Here is a 24,205-nt window from a genome sequence, read left to right as displayed (position 1 = left end):
AAATTACGTTTCTCTCACTCTGTAAACTATATGGCCCCTCCTTTTTTTTTCCTTAAGAGGGGGCTTCTCATTTGAGAGACAGTGTGAAATGTTTATTTTATTTCTTTAAAATTCGGTTTAAAATATTGTATTTTATTAAGAACCTCTAACAGCTTTGCACAAACAAACCTTATCGATTGCAGCAGCAGCAGCCCCGTTTCAGACCTCTCAGGCTTCCGCCAGTGCTCCACGACACCAGCCCGCCTCGGCCTCCAGCACAGCCGCTAGCCCGGCCCATCCTGCGAAACTGCGGGCCCAGACCACAGCACAGGCCTCCACCCCAGGCCAGCCCCCGCCCCAGCCCCAGGCCCCCTCGCACGCGGCCGGGCAGAGCGCGCTGCCTCAGAGGCTGGTGCTCACCTCGCAGGCCCAGGCCCGCTTGCCTAGTAAGTGGCCTCACCTTTCCAGGTTTCTGCCATCTCTCTACCCCAGAGGAGTTGTGTTAAGAACACGGGGATGTAGGAGGAGCCTTGCTGTCCACTCCTGTGTCTTTCCCCAGCCCCATGCCCAGCGCTGCCTCTCACCAGTGCAGCCACCTCCGGCATGAGTCTAGCAGGGAGCGCCTCTGCGGAGGCCGCATCCGGCCTTCTCCTGTCTGTGCTCTCTCTCCTGACCCCGCCATCCAGCTCTGCTTTCCTGCTGCGCTCGCTCACTGCTTTGGTGCTGTTGTCGGCACTTACCAGCGTTAGCCCTGGCCTTGTTCCACCAGCCACACAGGTGCACTCTTGGGGAGCAGATGCTCCTAGAGTGACGGCGACTGCTTTGGTTAAGGTCGCTTCCTTGCCAGTCATGTGAACGAGCTTTAGGTTCCTAAAAAACATGAGCTCTTTTTAATCTCTCGCCTGTTACCAAACTTAAACTTGGGATGAATAATTGCTCAATCAAGATAACTTGTAACAATTTAATGACTTAAAAAACACAGTTATTAATTTTTTAAATACAGATGATTTTGCTGTGTCCAGTGGGATTAGTATGTTTTCAGACCTTACAAGTACCCTATTCATTCTGTGGTGGAATTTATCCTGACTTAAAGTATTATGTTGTTTCTCCAGTGCCACCTCAACTGCTTCTTTCGTTGGTGTAGCCAGATCGTGTGGAGGCCTTCCTGGAAAGATGGAGATGGGAGAGGGAGTGATGCAGAGAGACACTGAGTTCAAACTAATTGTCTTTCCTTACAAGTCTCTCTCTCTCCCATTGCCCAGAAATAAAGAGGAATTGTCCTAGTTAATTGCCCTAAGGGAGAAAGCAGTTGCATATGTTACATCTTTATCAAACTAGACACTGTCTTGCGTGGGATGAAAGTCATGGTGGTGGTTGCCAGAGGAGCTGTTCTTTGGGAGATCTGTAAAGTGAGCAAAACTGCTTTTCCTGTGGGTCGATTCTCACCTGTGTATGGAGCAAGGAGGATTGTTGGGACATTGACACTTCTATGCACAAATCTCTGTCTTCTGTTTCCATTTTCCCCTCCTTGTTCACAGTTATTTTGTGGGCAAGATACCTCTAGACGTTTTTCTAGTCTCTTACTAACTATTCTTTTTATCATATCACTAATAATTCTGGCATGGATTTTCTTGGGAAGAACATTTAGACTCAAGTATCAACCATTGGGAAATAAATCTTTAAACCTGTTGTTCAGTTGTAGCCGGAAGGTAATACCTTTTTGAGTTGGGAGCATATGACCACGTCTGAGTTATATTTTTTCAAAAAAAGTGTTTTAAGCAACGCTAAGTTTTACTTTTTTTAAAAAAACAGTGAATGTTATAGATTGACTTTTACCGTCTAATTCAAATTAGTATGAAGTTTTATATCTTAAAGATTTTTTTATGTATGTGATTTATTTATGTATTTAGAGGCATTGCTAAATCTTACAGATGCTGTAGCTCACACCTGTAGTCCCAGCTACCTGGGAGGCTGAGGTGGGAAGATCGCTTGAACCCAGGAGTTTGAGGCTGCAGTGAGCTGTAATCCTGCTACCACACTCCAGCTTAGTTGATAGCCAGACCCTGTCTCTCACAAAATAAATAAAAATACATTCCTAGATTTTGGAGAGTTATGGGTGTAATTGAAGCTAGTTATTTTTTATATTTGTGAAGATACAGTCTCTCTTTGTGAGCTAAATTGGACAGGTACTTTCCACATTTATAAAGTTCTCTAAAGTTTGGGTTCATGGGTGAGTTTCCAAGTGTGTTACAAATAAATTTCTGCTTTTTTTTTTTTTTTTGAGGTGGAGTTTCACTCTTGTTGCCCAGGCTGGAGTGCACATGGCCCAATCTCAGCTCACTGCAACCTCTGCCTCCCGGGTTCAAGCGATTCTTCTGTTCAGCCTCCTGTGTAGCTCAGATTACAGGCGCCCGCCACCATGCCTCAGCTAAATTTTTTTTTTTTTTTTTGCATTTCTAGTAGAGATGGGTTTTCACCCTGTTTCCAGGCTGGTCTCGAACTCCTGCCCTCATGTGATCCACCCAACTCAGCCTCCCAAAGTGCTGGGATTACAGTCATGAGCCACTTCATGCAGATGATTTCTGCTGTTTTTGATGTTTGCTGCTTTTTTATTGTTTGGGTAGAAAAGTAAAATGTTCCTTAATAGCTTCCTTAATATTATCAATATCTGATATCTAAAATTCCTACCAATTATGGTTAAGTAAAGTTAACCATTAAAATCTGACATTTTGTTTTCTCTTTTTAATGAAAATAATTATTTTTAAAAAGTGGTAGAAAACACTACCTGATAAACATTTCTGTGGTGCTTCAGTTTATGATAGATGGTCATTATATGCAAGAAATGATTGTCAATATGACACACCCAAATTTTTTCCAAAATGATCTGAATTCACCTTTTCATCTCCTTTTCAACAGGTGGCGAGGTAGTGAAAATAGCTCAGCTGGCATCCATCGCAGGACCACAGAGCCGCGTGGCTCAGCCGGAGACGCCGGTGACACTGCAGTTCCAGGGCAGCAAGTTCACCCTGTCGCACAGCCAGCTCCGGCAGCTCACGGCGGGCCAGCCGCTGCAGCTGCAAGGTAAGGATAAGGAAGAGAGAGCACTGACGCCGAAATTGACAAAAGCGCCTCACCATGAGCTCTGCTGCCTGCAGGCCTGCTTCGTGCATTTACGCTTCAGGCTTTTCCCTGTGTCCAATGATGCGTCTCATGGTCCACGGAGGACCGGCCCAGCGAGACGCCATTCATCAGCCACTGGGCTGCCTGCGCTTGATGCGTGTCAGACAAACAACAGGCACGTTTGTTCCCAGCATCTACCCTTTGAAGAGAGTTTCGTATTTTGTAGATCAAAGTAGAAATATTTGGCCAGGCGTGGTGGTGCTCTCCTGTGGTCCAGGCTGCTCGGGAGGCTGAGGTGGGAAGATCACCTGAGCCCCAGAGGTTGAAACTGCAGTGAGCCGAGATCGTGCCACTGCACTCCAGCCTGATCACAGAGTGAGGCCCCCATCTCTAAATAATAGATAAATAACAGAAATATTTGCTGCTTTCTAATACAGGTGTGAGACAAATTTTCCCCAAAACACCACAGGATTAGTAATTTTATGTATGAGAAATCATTTTCTTCTATCAACAGACTTAATTTTAACTCCCAGACCCAAAGCCCACATCTTTGGTGAAGAGCAGGTGTGTTTATATAGTAACTGCTCTTTAAAAAAAGTGAGGGAGAGAAATTGAGTGGTACCTTGTCCTGGTGGTGGGATCATTAGCTCACTCTGTTTTAGTTTAGGGTTCAGGGAACACCCACAGCAGCCCCGGCAGCCGCCTTCCCCTCCTTCCTCGACAGCAGCCTTAGGGGCTGCCTCCCTCCCATCCCCACACAGCAGCCCCGGCGGCACCTTCCCCTCCTTCCTCGACAGCAGCCTTAGGGGCTGCCTCCCTCCCACCCCCACACAGCAGCCCCGTCGGCACCTTCCCCCACCTTCCCTGACTGCAGCCTCAGCCACCGCCCTCCCCAGTGCTTTCCTCATGATCGCTGCCTGTGGTATTTGTCAGGGTGGAACGTTTTCTCATTAGTGGGGTGAGCCCACTGACCTCCTTGGAGAGAGACACACATCTCCGCCGAACAAGGCCTGCCACAGAGAAACGATTCAGTTTGGTTTACTTCCTTTTTTTTTTTTTTTGAAAACATTTTTTGGGCCCACAGAGGCAGGGCCAATTGGTAACATCTCTGATGGCCGCCAGTTTTCATCAAGTATGACATGGGAAGCTATCTCCAGAGTAAAAGAAGTCAGAAAGATGTAGTCATACAAGATCCAAAGTGGCAGCCTCCTTAAAAAGCAGCAGAAAAGCCACAGGCATCTGGGCTAAAAACAGGGTTTTGTTCCATTTCTTCATTCTCCTTGACTGCTGTCAGAAGTGACTGTGGTGATCTGGGAGTGAGGATGTCCAGCTCAGTACCTCGAACAGCACAGCAGGTCCTCAGCGGCTGTATGTCACACACCTTCCGTAAGGGACAGAGGGTACATAGATGGCCTTTTCTTGACATTGAGCAAGAGACCTTGTCTCTTAGTGTGTCGCCATCCACTGTTGGTGATGGGTTGCCACTTTTCTCACAGTGACTGAACTTTGCATTGATTTGTTTGTTTAGATTTGATTTTCAGTCTGTCGACTGATTTTATACTGTTTGGGAGTGCCTGGAGTGTGTGACTGTGATGTACACGTGCCTGTTATTGACACCTAGCGGACCTATGATTGCAGGCAGCGTCCTCCAGATCGTGTCCGCCCCCGGGCAACCCTACCTTCGAGCCCCTGGCCCCGTGGTGATGCAGACCGTGTCTCAGGCGGGCGCTGTGCACGGCGCCCTGGGAAGCAAGCCCCTGGCCGGCGGTCCCAGCCCTGCACCCTTGACCCCACAAGGTAGGGTGCTCTGAGCAGGAGGGAGACTTGGCTTGGAAGCTTCCTTCTCTTCCATCTCAGGCGAGTGGAAGGCATTCATGTGTCTTTGACTGTATCTCAGAACAGCACAGTCTAGTGTGCAGCCATCTCTGATTTCTATAGATGTGTCATAGTGTCAGCCTGATTTATTTTCTTTTTCCTGTGCTTTCAAAGGTATTGGTTGGATATAACCAGCCTCCACTGTCCTTAGGGTTTTGTTTTGTTTGTGTTCTCACAAGAAATTTGGAATCATGAGAAATCTTGCGTGTTTGTATATCGCCAACACATTCAGTGTGCTCAGTCTCCCCTGGGAGTGGGACCGTGCGGCCACCCACGCAGGGCCTGGTTCTTTGTCCGGCCCGAGCTGCCATTCCTCATCCTGTCTCGCCACCTGCTTCACCTCTGAGTCCTCACTCTGCCCCTGCCTGGGCCCTGGGTCTCCCTGGACATGCTCTGTCGTGATGTGGTGTGTCCTCTGGAACCCAAAGACCCGTGGAGGCAGCTGGGAGCCTAGAGGGGTGAGGCTCTTTCCTGGGGATGGAGCCCTTGTCCTGGTGGCCGAGCGGTGTCCGTTCAGTTCCAGCCCCACCTCTGCATAGTGGGCAGTGATGTTGGGTGGGCCACTGCCAACCTGTTAGGCTCTGTTAGGAATCAGAGGAGGCTGCGAGCCTGGAGTGGGGAGGGGCCATGGCTTGTTCTCCAGTCCTGTTAGCGTCACCCAGCAGCAGTCCTGCATGCCAGCGTGGTCAACAGTTCCACTTGCCAGGTTTTGCCCCTACCCCCAGAACCAGACACCTTGGAGATTCCAGAACCAGCTGCTGCACCCTTCTTTGTGGGCTGATGAGTCACTGTCCTGTGGAAGCCCTCCTCAGCTTCAGAGACCCCAGTACCAACTGGAGTCCTAGACCCTGAGGGTCTGAGCCCAGACACCCCTACCCCCAAGTGCTGAGTTCTGACAACCTCAGCCTCTCTCCCCTTGTTTTCCCCTAAGGTGACTCTTAACCCCTGGGCCCCTTTTCAGCACTCAGACACCTCTTTGACCACATCTTTATAGGAAAGTCTGCCGCACTAAGTGGCATGGCTTCTGCCTTCTTCGTTGGCCCTGGCTGGTAGCTGGTGTCATGTCAGGAGCAGCTCCAGGGAACGGATATGAAACGGGCACTGGCTTGCTCTGTTGCAGTCGTGAGGACTGGGTGGACGTCCTGCCAGGGCTGGGATGCTCATGGCAGGCAGAGGCCTCACAGTCATCAGGCTGTCCCCTGGGCTAGGAGGTGGCCACATGCTGATGGTGATGGGGCACCCAAGGCCTTGGATGTATGCTGCGATGCTTCTGGGTGGCTCTGGAGTGCTTCCCAAAGGAAAGGGATAAACTCCTGGCTCCATTCAGCTCCAGTCATGGCCTGGGAGCCAACGTGCTTCCGTGGCAGATCTAAAGCATTTAAGTTTGAGCTGTGCACATTCCAGGCATGTGCTGGTGGAGGATGAGGCACTGGGTACATGCTGTTGCAGAATGACTTTCTGCGGAGTGTGCTGGTGGAGGGCGAGGTTCCATGGAGCATGCTGGTGGCAGATGAAATCCTGCGAACTTGGCATTCCTTTTCACCTCTTTCTTTATACATTTGTAGTTGGCGTTCCGGGCCGCGTGGCGGTGAATGCCTTGGCTGTGGGAGAACCTGGAACGGCCTCCAAACCAGCTTCTCCCATTGGAGGGCCAACCCAGGTAAGTACCTGAGCTTGAGACCCTGATGCATGTGGACAAGTGGCTTTAAGAGCTGCTTGTTGTGTTTGGTTGTGATATTTAAAGGCTCCTGTGAATCCTCAAGTTATGTTACTGAATTCTTATTTTAAAACACAAATTTCCTAATACAAGAAACGAAACTGGACTTATGACTGCCGAAATCTTTTTTTGTATTTTTTATGTCCTTCTGCAAGTCTTCCTGGGCATCGGAATTACTCACTTGTGTCTTGAGAAATACTTCCCATCTTGGCAAAGAAGAGAATGCTTGTGCTCTCTGCTTCTTTTCCATTTTTATTTCCTGTAGCTCTTGGCTTCATTTCAGTCTCTATTTCCTGTAACACAAGACCTTGGATGTTGAAGTGGATCCCATACGTGGGAAATTCCAGGGGGTTTGGTGAAGATGGTAACTTGTCATTCTATTTCTCAAGTAACTGTTTTTCATCACTTTTTGATAAAGGAGGAGAAGACCAGACTCTTGAAAGAGCGCCTGGATCAGATTTATTTGGTCAACGAGCGGCGCTGTTCTCAAGCTCCAGTCTATGGCAGAGACTTGCTAAGGATTTGTGCCCTGCCTGGCCATGGAAGGGTACTGTGGCGTGGGTCCCTGGATGGCCGTCGTGAGAAGGAGGCTGGGCCAGCACACAGTTACACTTCATCCTCAGAAAGTCCAAGTGAGCTGATGTTGACGCTTTGTCAGTGTCGAGAGTCTCTGCAGGATGTTATTGACAGGTACTGCAGACCTCGTGGCCTTTTCGGTGCTCTCTGGCTGCGTTGCGCCCCAGCAAGGCCCCTTCTTGTCTCGCGGATGTTCACATCTTATTCCCATCGGCTTCTCCCCACGCTGTCCCTTAGCGGTCTGTTTTGAAGTTACACTTTGAGGTCTTCAGCTTTGGGATTAGATGGTTTTATTGTCTGGGTCTCAGTGCCAGGCACGGCTTCTGAAGGAAGTTGGCAGCCCTGGGGCAGAGCCACAGCACTGAGCTCACACTGTGCCTGGGGACAAATGACTGTGTTGCTAAGGACTTTCTCCATGTGATTCTTTCAAAACAATGACTGCATTAAAAGATCCTCATGAGTGAGTGAACGTTACATGATGAGAAACACGTGCCGGAGTTGAGCTCAGAACATGCGTTAATGGAGAGCAAATCCGAGCTCTGGTGGGCACGGTGGGCACCTGGCCGCTCTCACTGAGCTTGGTTTCAGTAGAGCGCGTCACCCTGTTTGCAGTTCCACTCCCTGCTTGGACCCGGTCTCCAGGCTCTGCTTCAGACATGTTTTCTTCCCTTCTTTGCAGCTGTTGTATTTCTCATAGTTGTATCCTGTCTACAAAGGGAAACCTGTAGAAAAAAGGCTGTAGAAGAAAGGCTTCTTCCTGTGCCTTGGCTCAGCTCAGTTTTCAGGATCTACCTATTTCAGTGCTTTCAGATCAGGAAACAGAATTAATGGAAAAAAGAGAACTGGGAGTGCTCCTCCAAGGCCGAACAAGCCAGCTCTGGCTTCTCCTGGTCCGGGAGTGGCTAAGTCAGTGACCTTGTGCTCCTGGAGTTTTTCTTTCGAGTGCTGGTTTGTCTTTGTGTACTCCTCCCTCACTGAACATTCGACCATTCATTCAGTTTGTGTAGAGTTGGGAGTGAGTCATAGCTGATGTCCATAGCAAGGGCCTTCTGGTGCAGGTGACCCCCCAGGTTGCAAGGTGGGCCTCAGGTTGGCTGTGTGATCTTTGCTATATTGTCATTGTCCTAAAGATTCCTTCACCCTGAGTCTGGCCCCCGTCCTGGTGGCACAGTCTATAACAGTTCTTGGATCCACGAGACAGTACACCTTTGTCCCAAACTTTCCAGCTGAGGACACACTGGAAAGCGAATGGCTCATCTCTGAACTAGTGCCTGCAGCCTGGGGAATCCATCCCCATTGATCGATCAGCCCTGGACTGTCTGAATTAGTCCCTAAGGTGGTGGTTGTTGGGCAGGACTGGTTAGGATCTGCCTCGTTGGGCCCCTGCCCGTGTGCCAACAGCCACGTCCCCATGTGACTGGGTTGAGCCCTGCTGTTTCCTGGGACTTGGACTGCCGGAGGTCTCTGCCTCATCTTTTGGGAGCCCCCTTGCTGGGTGAAGGTGTGTGGCTCCTGGTGGTGATAAAACATGCTTTCTGCTCGCCAGGGTTGCCTTTGTGATTCCTCCGGTGGTGGCAGCACCCCCGTCCCTACGGGTGCCACGGCCGCCACCCTTGTACAGCCACAGAATGAGGATCTTCAGGGAGGGCCTGAGAGAGCACGCTGCACCTTACTTCCAGCAGCTGCGGCAGACCACGGCTCCGCGCCTGCTGCAGTTCCCCGAGCTGAGGCTGGTGCAGTTCGATTCAGGTATGGGGCAGTTGGTGGTGTGGCCCGTGTGTGAGCTGGGCTGGCCCTGGATGATGAGACACTCTTGATTTGATTCGTTTCCCAGGAAAGTTGGAAGCTTTAGCTATCTTGCTTCAGAAGTTGAAATCTGAAGGACGTCGGGTGCTGATTTTATCACAGATGATTCTGATGTTGGACATTTTAGAGATGTTCTTGAACTTCCATTACCTCACCTATGTACGAATCGATGAAAATGCCAGCAGTGAGCAACGGCAGGTGAGAAGGACATTGCTTACCTTGTCCCTGATGGGTCAGTCACCGGTGTTTAAGGCCTGAGTGCTGTGTAAATTCAGTGGTCTCATGGCCCTTCTAAGTGAAAGGGGAAGGACTTAATGAGCCTTTGAACTTCCTTAAGTCTCAATCCATCCTTTGATATTTTTTATTGAAAGCCATGTTGTTAGGTAAATGCAGTCTTGATGTCTCAGAATAAACACTGGTGACCTGCAGTCATCATTAAGACAATACTGGTGTACTTCAAGAGGTAACTACGGGGTAAAAATATGAAAACAGTTCCAACCAATTTAGAATTAAAGGAAATACAAGTTAAGATAATATGCCCGTTGTTTACTTACTAGATTTGCCAAGGCTGTTTTGATTTATCAGGCACAGTGAGTCAGACACTCTCATAGCCTGCCGTGGAGTCATAAACTCGTATAGTTCTAGAAGGCAGCCTGGCAGTATGGATTTGAACCTTAGTGGTGATGTATTTAGAACCCTTTACTTACATAGCAGCAAACACACCACGTGAGATCTGTCTGCAGAGTCGTCGTTGAAACGTTGGTGGTAATCCACAGCTGGGAACAAAGTCAGTGTTCAGCAGAAGAGTGAGTGCATAAGGGGTTGTCCCTGGGCCCTGGGCCCCGGCAGCTTCATGAGCAGAAACCGTGCCCAGCATTCCATGTGGTGCGCTGGGCCCTTATCAGCAGCATTTCAGAGCCAGCTTTAGTAGCATGGCCCAGCGTGCCCCAGATGCTGCCCTGTAAGCCACACGACCTGCTTTATCTCATACACATGCTCATGCACACGCTGAAGAGGCCTAGAACAAATAGAGCAAAAGGTGATGTAACAGGTTTTCTTGGTAATAGCGTGACAAATTACAGGCAGAATGCTTCGAAGGAAGAGCGTTGTTCAGTGGTTAGGCTTCGTTTCCGGCACAGAAATAATTACGGAAGAGAAGTATTCAAGTCATCTCCTTTCATGGTCCTCAGTGAGGTTAGAGGAATGTCCTTCACGGTTTTGTTTTTCCTGCTTCCTCAGCCTTACTCCAGGGGCTTTTTGTTGCCTGTAAAGTGCCCTGGCATTGCCTGAGGATAGATGAGAAAGCACATATCCCTCCCCAGTAAGACGCTGTTTTCTTTTGGGGCCTACAAGTTGAGCTGACAGTAAATGCAAGGTGGAATCTAACTTTTTCTTGTCACTCATGGCTGGTGTTATTTAAACCGTGGGTATGAGGGTGTTGGAGATGGGTGAGTGTAAGATGATGGTGGCTGCACGGAAGAGCCATAATGTAGTGCGGGGACCTTGGTGTTGCTTGAACGTGAGCCTTGTGTTGAATGGAATACAATCCAAGCCGTTTTGCTATGCGATACTTTTTCTTTTTTTTTTTTTTGAGACAGAGTCTTGCTCTGTCGCCCAGGCTGGAGTGCAGTGGCGCGATCTCGGCTCACTGCAAGCTCCGCCTCCTGGGTTCACCCCATTCTCCTGCCTCAGCCTCCAAGTAGCTGGGAGTACAGGCGTCCGCCACCTCGCCCAGCTAATTTTTTGTATTTTTAGTAGAGATGGGGTTTCACCATGTTAACCAGGATAGCGTCTATCTCGTGACCTTGTGATCTGCGCGCCTCGGCCTCCCAAAGTGCTGGGATTACAGGCGTGAGCCAGCACACCTGGCCTGCTATGGGATAATTTCTAATTGATAAATGGTGAAATGTGTCAAAGGTTTCCCACCATTTTCCAAGAATACTAACTCCAGTGTTTTGTTTCATCTTAGGAACTGATGAGGAGTTTCAACAGAGACAGGCGGATTTTTTGTGCCATTCTCTCCACTCACAGCCGTACCACAGGTATAAACCTTGTAGAGGCAGACACCGTCGTGTTTTATGACAATGACCTGAATCCAGTGATGGATGCCAAAGCTCAGGAGTGGTGCGATAGGATCGGGAGATGCAAAGACATCCACATATACAGGTGAGGGCCTGCGGGGACGGCCGTGTGGGAATGGAGTCAGTGAGAAGCTTTGCAGGAGGTATTGGTGCAAGAAGCACTAATGCAGAAACAAAAGGAAAAACTAAAGACAATACATGATACCTAATTTTAAACTAGGTTTCGTTTTCCTTCAGACAAATTTATGTTTCTGCTGTTTTATCTATTCCTTTTATTTATACTCAACATTTGCTTGAAATTGTAAGTTAGTGATGCTGCTCACACGAATCATCTTGCCGTACTCAGTTTTTACATGTGGTGCCTCTTCCGGAGTACCTCAGTCTTAAAAGTATGATTTAGATTTTGGGTTGTTTTACTTACTATGAACTAAAAGTTATCTGTTAGTAAAATGGCTATTGAAAGAATGGTCAACACTTGTGAAAAGAAGAAAAAGAGAATTAAAATAGATTTTTTCTTTGAGACGGATTCTTACTCTGTCACTCAGGCGGCAGTGCAGTGGCACGATCTTGGCTCACCGCAACCTCTGCCTCCCAGGTACAAGCGATTCTTCTCCCTCAGCCTCCTGAATAGCTGGGACTACAGGCGTGCGCCACTACGACTGGCTAATTTTTGTATTTTTAGTAGATATGGGGTTTCACCATATTGGCCAGGCTGGTCTCGAACTCCTGACCTTGTGATCCGCCTGCCTCGGCCGCCCAAAGTACTGGGATTACAGGCATGAGCCACTGCGCCCAGCCAAAATCTGTTACTATCTTTTTTTTTTTTTTTTTTTTTGAGATGGAGTTTCGCTCTTGTTAGTCAGGCTGGAGTGCGGTGGCGCCGTCTCGGCTCACTGTAACCTCTGCCTCCTGGGTTCAAGTGATTCTTCTGCCTCAGCCCCCCGAGTAGCTGGGGTTACAGGTGTGCGCCATCATGCCCTGCTAGTTTTTGTATTTTTTGTAGAAACGGGTTTTCACCATGTTGGGCAGGCTGATCTTGGAACTCCCAACCTCAGGTGATCGCCTGCCTTGGCCTCCCAAAGTGCTGGGATATAGGCATGAGCCACCGCACCCAGCCTATTATTAGCTTTAAAGATAAAAACTGGAACTGTCAAAACACAATTGGGAGACATGGAGAAAGATTACTCTCTATTTTTAAATTTCTAAGTGCTTGCTGTTACAGTGTAATAGGATATTTACTTCTTTTGCTTATTTTTTGCGTGGTTGTGTACCGAGTGCAGCCTAGGCTCGCCTTTCATAGTGATGTGTCAATTCCCAGTAGGGAACCTGAGACTAGACAAGTATGGTCCCTGCATGAGGTCTCCTAGGTAGTAGCTGACCCTGCAACTACAACCCCAAGTGTGCTTTAACCTCTTTTTTTTTTTTTGGAGACAGGGTCTGTTGCCTAGGCTGGAGTGCAGTGGCGTGATCTTGGCTCACTGCTGCCTCTATCATCTAGGCTCAAGTGATCCTCCCAGCTCAGCCTCCCAGGTGGCTGGGGCTACAGGTGTACAGCACCATGCCTGGCTAATGTTTGTATTTTTTGTAGAGACAGGGTTTCACTATGTTGCCCAGGCTGGTCCCAAACTCCTGGACTCAAGCAGTCAGCCCACCTCAGCCTCCTAAAGTGCTGGGATTACAGGCGTGAGTCACTGCACCCAGCCCACCATTTGTTTTTTAACAAGACAGTTGGTGTCATAGTAATTCAAATGCTGTATTTAAATTGTTTGATTATTATTTTTCTTGCTATAAATGCTTTACTTGTTCCTCGAGGAAAAAAAGGAAAGCCTGTAAAGAAAAACAGGGATCCTATAGAGGCAGCAATTATTAATATTTAGCTGCACATCTTTCCAGACATGTCTCTGATTCTTTAAGAAGGCTCACACTATGTCTTATTTTGTAAACTTTTTTTTTTTAACAGTACATTATACATACGTTTCCATGGTGATGAATATAAGTTTGGTGCATGGTTTATGTTGAATGGATAAGGGCTTAGTGTGGAATCCATTCTGCATTGTTGGCCCTTTAGCAATTACTAGCTAGAAATTGGAAAAGTGTTTTATTCTCAGTAGCAATAAAATCTCAGGCATGGCCTTAGCGGTGCAGGAACAGGGCATCTGAAGTGTGGCATGAGGTGGCCTTGAAAGATGCAGGATGAGCTGTGCCAAGTGTGAAGACACACTTTGTTCTTGAGTGGGTAGACTTCGTTCATGAACTTGTGAAGTTTCTCCAAAGTAATACCAAAATTTAATATTATTTTTGTGAAAACGCTTCTCATGGGTGTGAAGATTGTATGTGTGCACACACATGGCTGGGTAAGGTGGTGCCAGTGTGCTTGCGGTGCGGACATCCTGATGAAGGCCGCCATCATGATGCTCAGTGTTGCGGGTGGGAGTGTGCCTCACTGTGAGCCATGGGGACCCCCAAACCGCATAAGGGTGCTGTTGGTGTCAGGGCAGATAGCCTGGCATCCATGGGGATTTTGCATGTTAACAGTGGTTGGCTCTCACAGTAACTGGAGGGCCTTTCTGTCATGAATGTGCTGCACACCTTGCGCTCCATGAGTAAGAGGACGGGCTTGAAAAATTGACACATGGGATCTAATTAAACTAAAGAGCTTTTGCACAGCTAAAGAAACTACCATCAGAGTGAACAGGCAACCTACAGAATGGGAGAAAATTTTTGCAACCTACTCATCTGACAAAGGGCTAATATCCAGAATCTACAAAGAACTCAAACAAATATACAAGAAAAAAACAAACAACCCCATCAAAAAGTGGGGAAAGGATATGAACAGACATTTCTCAAAAGAAGACATCCATACAGCCAACAGACACATGAAAAAATGCTCATCATCACTCGCCATCAGAGAAATGCAAATCAAAACCACAATGAGATACCAACTCACACCAGTTAGAATGGCAATCATTAAGAAGTCAGGAAACAACAGGTGTTGGAGAGGATGTGGAGAAATAGGAACACTTTTACACTGTTGGTGGGATTGTAAACTAGTTCAACCATTATGGAAAACAGTATGGCGATTCCTCAAGGATCTAGAACTAGATGTACCATATGACCCAGCCATCCCACTACTGGGTATATACCCAAAGGATTATAAATTACTCTACTACAAAGACACATGCACACGTATGTTTATTGCGGCACTATTCACAATAGCAAAGACTTGGAATCAACCCAAATGTCCATCTGTGACAGACTGGATTAAGAAAATGTGGCACATATACACCATGGAATACTATGCAGCCATCAAAAAGGATGAGTTTGCGTCCTTTGTAGGGACATGGATGCAGCTGGAAACCATCATTCTTAGCAAACTATCACAAGAAGAGAAAACCAAACACCGCATGTTCTCACTCATAGGTGGGAACTGAACAATGAGATCACTTGGACTCGGGAAGGGGAACATCACACACTGGGGCCTATCATGGGGAGGGGGGAGGAGGGAGGGATTGCATTGGGGAGTTATACATGATATAAACGTCATGCACATGTACCCTAGAACTTAAAGTATAATTAAAAAAAAAAAAGAGGACGGGCTTGGAGTGCTGCTCCCACGCCTGACCAGAGCGGAGTCCAGAGGGATGAAGGACTTGAATGTTTTCAGTGGAGCGGCAGTATTAGAACACTCTTGAAGAGACGGTGCCTGTGGCCGTGAGCTGGAAGGGACCGCCTGACCCACACAGACCCCGAAGTCAGGGGAGACAGGCACACGGCTGCAGTGAGACAGGAAGCCGAGCGTTGTACAGATACGGTGAGCCCAGTGGGCAGGCAGGTGATGAGTGGGGAGATGACAGGAAGCTGAGTGTTGTACATGTACGGTGAGTGCAGTGGGCAGGCGGGTGATAGAGCAGGGAGATGATTTGCCATTCTCAGTGTAAGTAAAGGGTTAAATAGCTCTTAAAAATCGAGAAGATATATAAAGACCCCTCCCCCCTTACTTTTAAAAAGGAAGGGCCTGTGAATATGAACAGTCCATCCCAATTGGCCAAAAAGTATGAGAGGCCGCTCCAGCTCACTGGTCTGGAGAAGGAAGGACCAGTTTAATGCACGATGAGATCTCTCTTCTCATGCCCCGGACAGGTGAGACCCTAAGGGAACGAGCCTGCTCAGCCTGGCACTAGAAAAGGGGACGTCCTCATGTTGATGGGGACATGGGATTGCTATCTAAGGATGTGTGTCGCAGCTTTGTCACATGACACAAAGCAGTCACTGGGGCACAGCCATCCACCATATTGAGCAGCCAGGTGGAAAATGAGCTCATGTCGAGGGATTTCTGTAATACACTGCTTAGCGAGGATAGCATAATGCAGAGAACTAGGAAATGAGGCAGACATTTTCCCCACACGGTTGTGCGTGAGGTGACAGTACACGGAACATCATGGAAGGACATACCCAGGTTCACACAGAGCATCGTGGAACGACACACCCAGGTTCACTCGGAACGTCGTGGAGGGACACAACCAGGTTCACACGGAACGTCGTGGAAGGACACACCCAGGTTCACACGGAAGGTCATGAAGGGACACACCCAGGTTCACACGGAACATCGTGGAAGCTCGCACCCAGGTTCACATGGAACTTCGTGGAAGCTCGCACCCAGGTTGAAACGGAACATCGTGGAAGCTCGCACCCAGGTTGAAACGGAACTTCGTGGAAGCTCGCACCCAGGTTGAAACGGAACTTCGTGGAAGCTCGCATCCAGGTTCACACGGAATGTCGTGGAAGCACGCACCCACCCAGGTTCACACTGACGTGGCTGCTGCGGTAGAGGGCAGGAGAGGCAGGCCACCCTCCCTGAAGCAGCTATGAAGTACACCTGTTAGGAAAAGTGTGCCCGTGGAAGTGCACACCGTCACACACAGGCAGCGGCACCTTCTTGTGAACTAAGGTGGGTGGAAATGCCATTCCTACCTTTTTTAATGGTTCTCAGGGTGATTGGAATCCAGGTGATTTTTTGTTTTGTTTTGTTTTTTATACTTTTAATGTAATCAAATAATTTACGATGAGCATGTAGTAATATAATCAAGAAAGAGTAGATTTTCATTTAAAGGCCATGAAAGTCGTCCTAGGTGGTGGTTTGCTGTTGATGAAGTTGTCCATCCGTCTTTCATGTTGCTATTTCCCTTTATTACGTATTTAGTTTCTTTGTTTGTATCTGGGTTCATGTCTTCATTTTCCGTTCTGTTCCCTGTGATTGTTTTTCTTTAGTATTTAGGATCCTTTTAATTTGGAATTTTCTGAAGAAAAATTTGTTTTCATCTCTGTGAAAACCATGCTGTTAAAATTGTTTAATGTGAGCATTTTGGGGGGTTAGCATTTAGCATTTTACAGGCAGATGAGCCTCATGGGAAGGCAATAGACTGCGTGGTTTGTTCTGTGTCCCCAGTGATACAATCTTAAGGAAAGCCATGTGTCCCTGCACTGGGGGTCCGTCTGTCCAGTGGGGTCACATCTACAAATCATAGTCTTAATTGAACACCTATTGTGGGTCTGGTAGTGTACAGGGGTTAAAAAGATGAAAATGTCCATAATTACGTGAGAATGAGATGTCTCATGAGGGTTAACAAGCAAGTCTGTGAAATTATCAGTTCTGCCTGTTGGGCTCAGTGAAGTTTCAGAGAAGATAGATGCTGGAGGTACACCTGGAAGGACCGGGTGGGACATTTCCAGGTTGAGACTGGTGGGAGAAAAACGGGATGACGTGTAGAAGGATGAGGTGGGACAGCGAAGAGTCTTCTGGAGGGGCCTCCTATCAGCTGTCTGGGAGGCTGGAGAGCTAAGATTGGAGGGTCTGGCTGACGGTGGCCTTTGGGGCCCCACGAAGGCGTGTTCCAAATAGGGGTAGACCTGGACGAGGGACGTGGACTCGCTGATCACCATCTGCATACTGTGGCCAGCCTGTTGTCACTGCATTTCCAGGTGACCGACTTAGCATCTTATATCTTTCGTTTGCAGGCTTGTGAGTGGCAATTCCATTGAAGAGAAATTGTTGAAAAATGGAACTAAAGATTTGATCCGAGAAGTGGCTGCTCAGGGAAATGACTACTCCATGGCATTCTTAACTCAGGTACTCCTTATTCGATGAGAGGCCTTGAGGTGAGGCCCGCTGTGTGGTGCATGGAATCGCCTGGTGTTAGTGTACACTAGCGAGGGGCTTAGGTCTCCAGCTCAGGTCAGATGCACACTTGGACCTTGTACTGGGGAGTAACACACGTCTCTGTGTTCAGCGAACCATCCAGGAGCTGTTTGAGGTTTATTCTCCCATGGATGATGCTGGCTTCCCGGTCAAAGCTGAGGAGTTTGTGGTGCTTTCTCAGGAACCTTCTGTCACGGAAACCATTGCACCCAAAATTGCAAGACCTTTCATAGAGGTGAGAATACACTGAATCTGGCTGGAGAGTTGCATGGTGGGAGCCATCAGAACACCTGCACCCTCCCCTGGGGCTCTGAGTGCTCAGTCCCCACTCTTCCCTGGCCTGAAGCCCTCTTCCCATCCCTGCTTTTGGAGCCTCCCCACTCCTTTCTTTCCGTCCTGGGGATTTTGAGCTGCAGATACAAGTGAGGGAAATGGGGCGAAGGTCGGACCACAGGCCTGTCACTGAAGCAGTTGCTGCTGTCTTCATCCGCATTTCCCACAGTCTCAGCTCCTTCCCCTCATGGAAATCTACTCCTGCCTCCTCTGGAGGCTCTACCAGCACTGCCCCTGCTCCCCTCCAGCTGGCTGTGTTGGCTTCTCCCTGAGCAGAGCAGCCACTAGCCTGCACTCAGGTGCTAAGTGTAAGGTGCCGGTTGATTGTGAAGACTGAGTGTAAGAAAGAACACAGATGATCACGTTGGTACTTTTGAATGTTGACTGCCTGTTGAAGTGATGATATTTTGGCTGTCGGGTTATGTCAGTATTTTACTGTTTTGGCGTGGGTACTAGAAGATAGAGGGCATGTTTGCGTCCTTTGATTTTTTCCCCTTTTGAGAGTGCTGCTGTGTGGACATATCACATACCTGTCACGGGGCCGCTGTTCCCTCCCCGTCCCCATGGCTGCCCGCCAAAGCCCTACAGCCTCACGTCCTGGAGATGGAGGCTTTTAGCTGCCTTCGTTCTCTGAGTCCTCTCCTCCTTCATGTGGCCCTGCCACTCCTCCAGAGCTTGTTCTGGGGCCCCCGTTTCTATGCCTCTTACCTTGGAAGGATTTGGTATCCTTGTGCATCTTTTTTCCTGCCCTGTTTGACTACAGTGCATGACTGCATGGGCTTTTCTCTATGTTTTTCTTTTCTGTGAAAGCGTTAAAGACCAGACTGGGCACACTGCACAGCCTCTCAGCACCTGTCCCTCGACACGCGAGATTGAGCCTCCCAGCCTCATGGTGTCAGCCCCCTCCTTGCCTGTACTCAGCCTGTTCTCACCAACTCTGATGCTGTCTCCTCTTCCATTTCTAAACATTACTCAGTTACTAAATAAGTAAGAAATACTTGGGGTATGACTGTCTTAGTCCGTTTGTGTTGCTGTAAAGGAATACCTGAGACTGGGTGATTTATTTTAAAAAGGGGTTTATTTCATTCATGATTCTGATGGCAGCAGAGTTCAGGGTTGAGCATCTGTCTGGTGAGGGCCTCAGACGGCTTCCATGGTGGCAGAAGGGGAGGGGGAGCTGCATGTGCAGGCCACGCAGCAAGAGAGGGAGCGAGAGGCAGACAGCAGGCTCCCTTTAATAGACTGACCCTCACAGGACAAACAGGGCGAGACCCATTCCCCCCAACCCCAGAGCATGTCTATTCCTGAGGGATCCACCTATGACCCAAACCTTTGAGAATTTATAATGAAAAGCCAGTCTCCTGCCCTGCTCCCCACCCCACCACCACCCCGTTTCTCACATTTCTTCTAGAGATTGTCTGTGTGTCATTTCCTTTACACAGAAATACCTTACAGATTGTTACCTGTCGGGAGGTATGGATCAACCTCATTCTGTTTTAAGGAGTTAATACATGCATGAAGTTGAAAAAGAAAAACAACACAAAAGCATAGCTGGGGCCAGGTGTGGTGGCTCAGGCTTGTAATCCCAGCACTTTGGGAAGCTGAGGCTAGAGGAGGGCTTGAGGCCAGAAGTTCAAGACTGGCATGGGCATTATAGTGGGACCCCATCTCTACAAGAAGAATTTTAAAAACTATGAGTGTGGTGGTGAGCACCTGTAGTCCCAGCTACTGGGGTGGCTGAGGCGGGAGGATCTCTTAAGCCCAGGAGATTAAGGCTACTGTGAGCTGTGATCGTGCCACTACACTCCAACCTGGGTGACAGAGTGACCCTGTCTCAAAGACAAAATATGCACAGGACCTGACTCTGTGTGTCTCAAAGGAAAACATGTAAGTGGCCGATGTGTAGACGAAATAATGTCCAGCATCACTAATCATCAGGAAAATCAAATAAAAACCACATGAGGTACCAACTGGCACCTGTTAGGATGACTGTCATCAAAACGCAAAAGATAGCGAGTGTTGGTGAGGACATGGAGGAAAGGGACCTGTTGCACTCTGTTCCTGGGAACATCATTGGCACGGCCACCATGGGAGATGGCAGGGAGCTTCCTCAAAAATGTAGAAATAGAGCTCCCACAGGATCCAGCAATCCCATTGCTGGGTGTCTATCCAAGAGTTGAAATTAGTGCGTAGAAGAGGTGTCTGCACCCTCGTGTTCATCGCAGCACCATCCCAGCAGCCAGGACACGGAATCCACCCAAGTGTCCATCGGAAGTCCGGGATTTTCCATACTGGCTCTGTTGTTTCCCAGCAGCATAGTATGTCAACACATAGATTCTTTGGAAACATACTTGTTGATTGTTTTACTGTGTGTCAGGCACTGTTCTAAGCAGTGGGGATACAGGATCGAAGAAAAGACAAGAATTTCACCTTTCATGAAGCTTATATTCTGGTAAGGAGAGAGGCAGAAACCAAACCTAGTGAGTAAAGCATGTAATTTATTCGCACGAGAAGTTGTGAAATGCTGAGTCCAGGGGAGAATGTTGTGGTCACCACAGTAGACAGGTCAGTGTGGCTGAAGGGGTGGGGAGGGTGTGACCATTTGGGGCCTGACTGCAGGGAGCCCTTGGAAGGGTTTGAGTCAAGCTGTGGTGCAGGGTCTGGCATGACCTAAGAGAGTCGCTCTGACTCCTTTGTTGAGACTTGGTTGTGGCAAGGCAAGGGGGTCCTGGGGCCCAGTTAAGAGTCTCAGAGCAGTAACGCTGGTGAGCAAGGCTGGTGAGGAAAGCTGGGGGACCTGCCAGGGCAGCAGGGGGGTCTTTGGAGGGTAGAGCCAGCAGGACTCCCTGCAGTGGGTGTGTGAGGAGGGTGGCTGCTCCTCACTGGCTTGACCAGCCCCTGGGAACAGAGAGGTAGGTTAGCCTTGACCTTTTGCCAGCGGAGACGGATCCACGTTAGCGTGATGTGCTCGTACCTGCTGCACGGGGCTGTGGCTGTAGGATTCTTCTATCATTGGCAACGCTCATCAGAGGATTTGTGCCTGAAAAATGGTTTTAAGAAAAGTCCTTGTTGACATACAAAAACTTACAGCAAGTGTACGCATCACAAAGATTGCAGGTGGAGAAATGTTCCGTCAGTAGAAGCACCTGGTAGCTAGCATCTGGTGGAGGAGGAGGATGCGGCTGGCTCCTCAGAAGGCCGGTCCCCCATCGGTGCTGCCTCTTGTGAATTCTGACAGCATTCCCTGCTTCTGCACTTTCTATACATGGGGCGCTGTTCCTTCGGGTCTGCCTTCTTGTTGTGCGCGGCGGTCGGTAACTCATTCTCATTGCTGTGTAGAGTTCTGTCTGAATATACCACAGTTGATCAGATCTGCGGCTCGTGGATGTGATGGAGTGGTTAATTTGAATTGTGCTCCTGTGGATGTTTCTATCCTTGTCTTTGGTAAGCACGCATATGCAATTCAGGCTGCATACGTTTGACTTCAGGAGATGCTGTGGCTGCGCCGGGGATGCTCCCGCCATGGGGTTGTTGTGGGTGGTGGTGTGGAGGCAAAATTGCTGGTCCTGTCACTGTAGCTGCAGGGCGGAACGTGGGATAGTCTTATTGTGGTTTAATTTGTAGTTTTGCTGTTGGTTGATGAGTTTGAGTGCCTTTTCATATATTTACTGGGAGTTTGAATACTTTTTAAAGAAATGCCAAGGCTTTTCCCAATTTTTTTATTGGGTTTTTTCTTTTCTTTTTTTTTTTTTAAAACGGAGTCCCACTCATCATCCAGGCTGCAGTGCAGTGGTATGATCTTGGCTCGCTGCAACCTCTGCCTCCCAGGTTGAAGTGATTCTCCAGCTCAGCCTCCCAAGTAGCTGGGATTACAGGTGCATGCACCACGCCTGGCTAATTTTTATATTTTTAGTAGAGATGGGGTTTCTCCATGTTGGCAAGACTGGTCTTGAACCTCTGGTGATCCACCTGCCTTGACCTCCCAAAGTGCTGTGATTACAGGCGTGAGCCACCACGCCCGGCCATTTGTCTCTGTTTCTTAATGACTTGTTGGAGTTCTTTATGTATCCCAGATAAAAGGCCTTTGTTTGGTACACGTGACATATCTTTCCCATTCTGTGGTTTGCCTTTCTAAACGCTATATATTGATGAGCAGAAGTTCGAGTTCTGACACCATCCAGGGCCCACGTCTGCTGTCTTATAGTGGGCGCTTTTTGTGCTCTGCTGAGGAGATTCTCTGCCCACCTGAAGGTCGCTGTGCATCCTCCTCTCTTTTCTTCTACATGTTGCGTTGTTTGATGTCTGCTACTTAGGTGCACCAGCTATCTGGCAATAAGTTCTGTGTATAGTGTCGAAGTGGTGTTATATAACTTTGCAGGTTTTACCAGATTGCCCTGGAAACAGATTGTATCAGTTTTTAATTTGTATTTTCTAACTAAAAACCATACCTCCATGTCAGACGTCTTTTGCCCACATCTGCAGGTAACTATCAGACGTGTGTTCCTAGCAGTTTCTGCAGCTGAACAGTGGCGTCTCCTCATTCTAACTTGCGTGTCTTGCACTGTGATAAAGCTGTCTTGTATGTTTATAGGCATCAATGCTACATTTCGTGGTGGACTTGCTCCTGCTGCCATAACGTTGGGCTGTCCGTCTGCTGTCTGTTTCCTGGACAGAAGCCTCTGTCCTGCTGTGTCTGTCACCTGAGGGCAGTGGTGTGCATCAGGTCTGAGATGGAGCCTCCTGGGCCTTTCTTGTTCTCGGAGCTTCTCTGGCCCTGGGTGCACGCTTTGCCTGCGTCAGTGCCCAGCTCTTCCGTGGGGCCTGCCTGTCCAACTCGATAGTAAGGTTAGCAAGGCCCAGGAGATTTCCCTCTCATTTTCGGTATTCTCTAAGTGTGTTACCATTTTTCACCTGTGAGAGGACCTCAGGGAAGGAGTGGTTGCCTTTCTAGAGAGCGGGTGATTACAGTGTAGGCATCTCCGTTAAGTTTACACAGGACGGCTCTTGTTCAAACTACCCTCATTTAAAAAGTCTGTCAAGGCAAAATCTAAACCCAGACTTTCCTCAGGCCCTCAAGAGTATTGAGTATCTGGAGGAGGATGCCCAGAAGTCCGCAGAGGAGGGGGTGCCGGGACCACACACTGATGCTCTGTCCTCAGACTCTGAGAACACGCCATGTGATGAAGAACCGTCCCAATTAGAGGAACTGGCTGACTTCATGGAGCAGGTTTGGGCATGTTTTCCTTTACAACGACATACTTTAAAAATTTGACCATTCTATAAAATATTTATTGTTTACTGCAAGAAAAATTACTTTTTTGATTCACATGCATGTTGGTGAGTGGGTTGTATAAGGAATTTGACTTTTATTAACTTGCTATTAACCCTATTCAAAAAATATACTTTTGGAACAGCTTACACCAATTGAAAAATACGCTTTAAATTACCTGGAACTATTCTATGCTTCCACTGAGCAGGAAAAAGCGAGAGACAGTGAGGTAAGAGAGTCAGCTTTTGGTCAGTGAAAAAAATCGCAATATTTTCAGAGTTAAGTTTGATTTAAAGTAAATGTGACTTCATTAAATTAAAGTCACAAAAGCCAAAACCCACAAGTTTGGAAACGAACTTAAAATGAAGAGAGTCTCGAGAAGCCCGTAGGGACCGTGGGGCTTGTTCACCCCTCGTAGGGACCGTGGGGCTTGGTTTCCCCCCATAGGGATCATGGGGCTTGTTCTCCCCTCAGTGTTTTTGATTTGATTTGCAGCAGGCTGCTGCTTGCAGGGTGACACGTTGTGGGTCGGTGTGTATAGAGAACATGTGGCTCTGAGACAGCAGGGAGACCTGGAGCGGGGACTCGGGGGCTGCTCTGAGCTGCGTTCCTGATCCTGAAAGGTCCTGCTGCTCTCCCCATCAGGACGCAGTGATGACTGCAGTGAGGGCGTGGGAGTTCTGGAACCTGAAGACCCTGCAGGAGAGGGAGGCCCGGCTGCGGCTGGAGCAGGAGGAGGCGGAGCTCCTGACCTACACCCGAGAGGATGCCTACAGCATGGTACCTGGCCCGGGGCCCTCCTGCCCTCTTGCCCCCCTGCTGAGGGGCCCTTGTTCAGCCATGTTTGGCTGTTCAAAGTCTGTGTACATTGACATGAGAAAATGCCTGGGAATTGTTACTTCTCATACCAAAACAACCTCACTCATGTTCTAAAAACACAGTTTTCTTAAAAACTGACACTTGGAGATGGCAGTTAGATATTGACCAGCTCTGATTAAAGCATTTATAAGTCTTATTATAAATAGTCATGTCGATCAGACTTATTTGGAAGACTTAATAAGTATGAAGGTACATGATTTGTGGCTTACAACATGACACTGAGACTTGGTGGAAATGAGAGCGTGCCGTGTTCCCTGCAGGAGTATGTCTACGAAGATGTCGACGGGCAGGCAGAAGTCATGCCGGTGAGTGCTGCCCTCTCCCTTTGGGTCTGGGCGGGCAGCTTCCTGTGAGTTCCACATCTCATGGGCCCT

General features: G+C 48.4%; 1 protein-coding gene and 1 non-coding gene across 2 annotated transcripts in view; both read left to right on the top strand.

Moving 5' to 3' along the window:
- LOC117089164 (E1A-binding protein p400-like) overlaps positions 1–24,205 on the top strand; it is a 127,930-nt gene that overhangs the window by 76,364 nt on the left and 27,361 nt on the right. Inside the window, 14 exon segments of the mRNA XM_033220068.1 lie at positions 183–425; positions 2,896–3,060; positions 4,738–4,896; positions 6,540–6,634; positions 7,110–7,381; positions 8,814–9,016; positions 9,102–9,271; positions 11,043–11,239; positions 17,170–17,281; positions 17,442–17,585; positions 22,752–22,910; positions 23,098–23,181; positions 23,598–23,732; positions 24,092–24,136. Of these exon segments, the coding sequence (XP_033075959.1) occupies positions 183–425; positions 2,896–3,060; positions 4,738–4,896; positions 6,540–6,634; positions 7,110–7,381; positions 8,814–9,016; positions 9,102–9,271; positions 11,043–11,239; positions 17,170–17,281; positions 17,442–17,585; positions 22,752–22,910; positions 23,098–23,181; positions 23,598–23,732; positions 24,092–24,136 (2,183 nt within the window).
- LOC117091241 lies at positions 10,304–10,439 on the top strand. The gene has a single exon (XR_004440349.1). It is a non-coding gene; the product is annotated as a small nucleolar RNA SNORA49 (small nucleolar RNA).

Source organism: Trachypithecus francoisi, unplaced genomic scaffold (genome assembly GCF_009764315.1).
Source record: "Trachypithecus francoisi isolate TF-2019V2 unplaced genomic scaffold, Tfra_2.0 Lachesis_group11, whole genome shotgun sequence".
Lineage (NCBI taxonomy): Eukaryota > Metazoa > Chordata > Mammalia > Primates > Cercopithecidae > Trachypithecus > Trachypithecus francoisi.
Note: the sequence above shows the minus strand (reverse complement) of the source record. Positions and strands in the feature narration are given on the sequence as shown.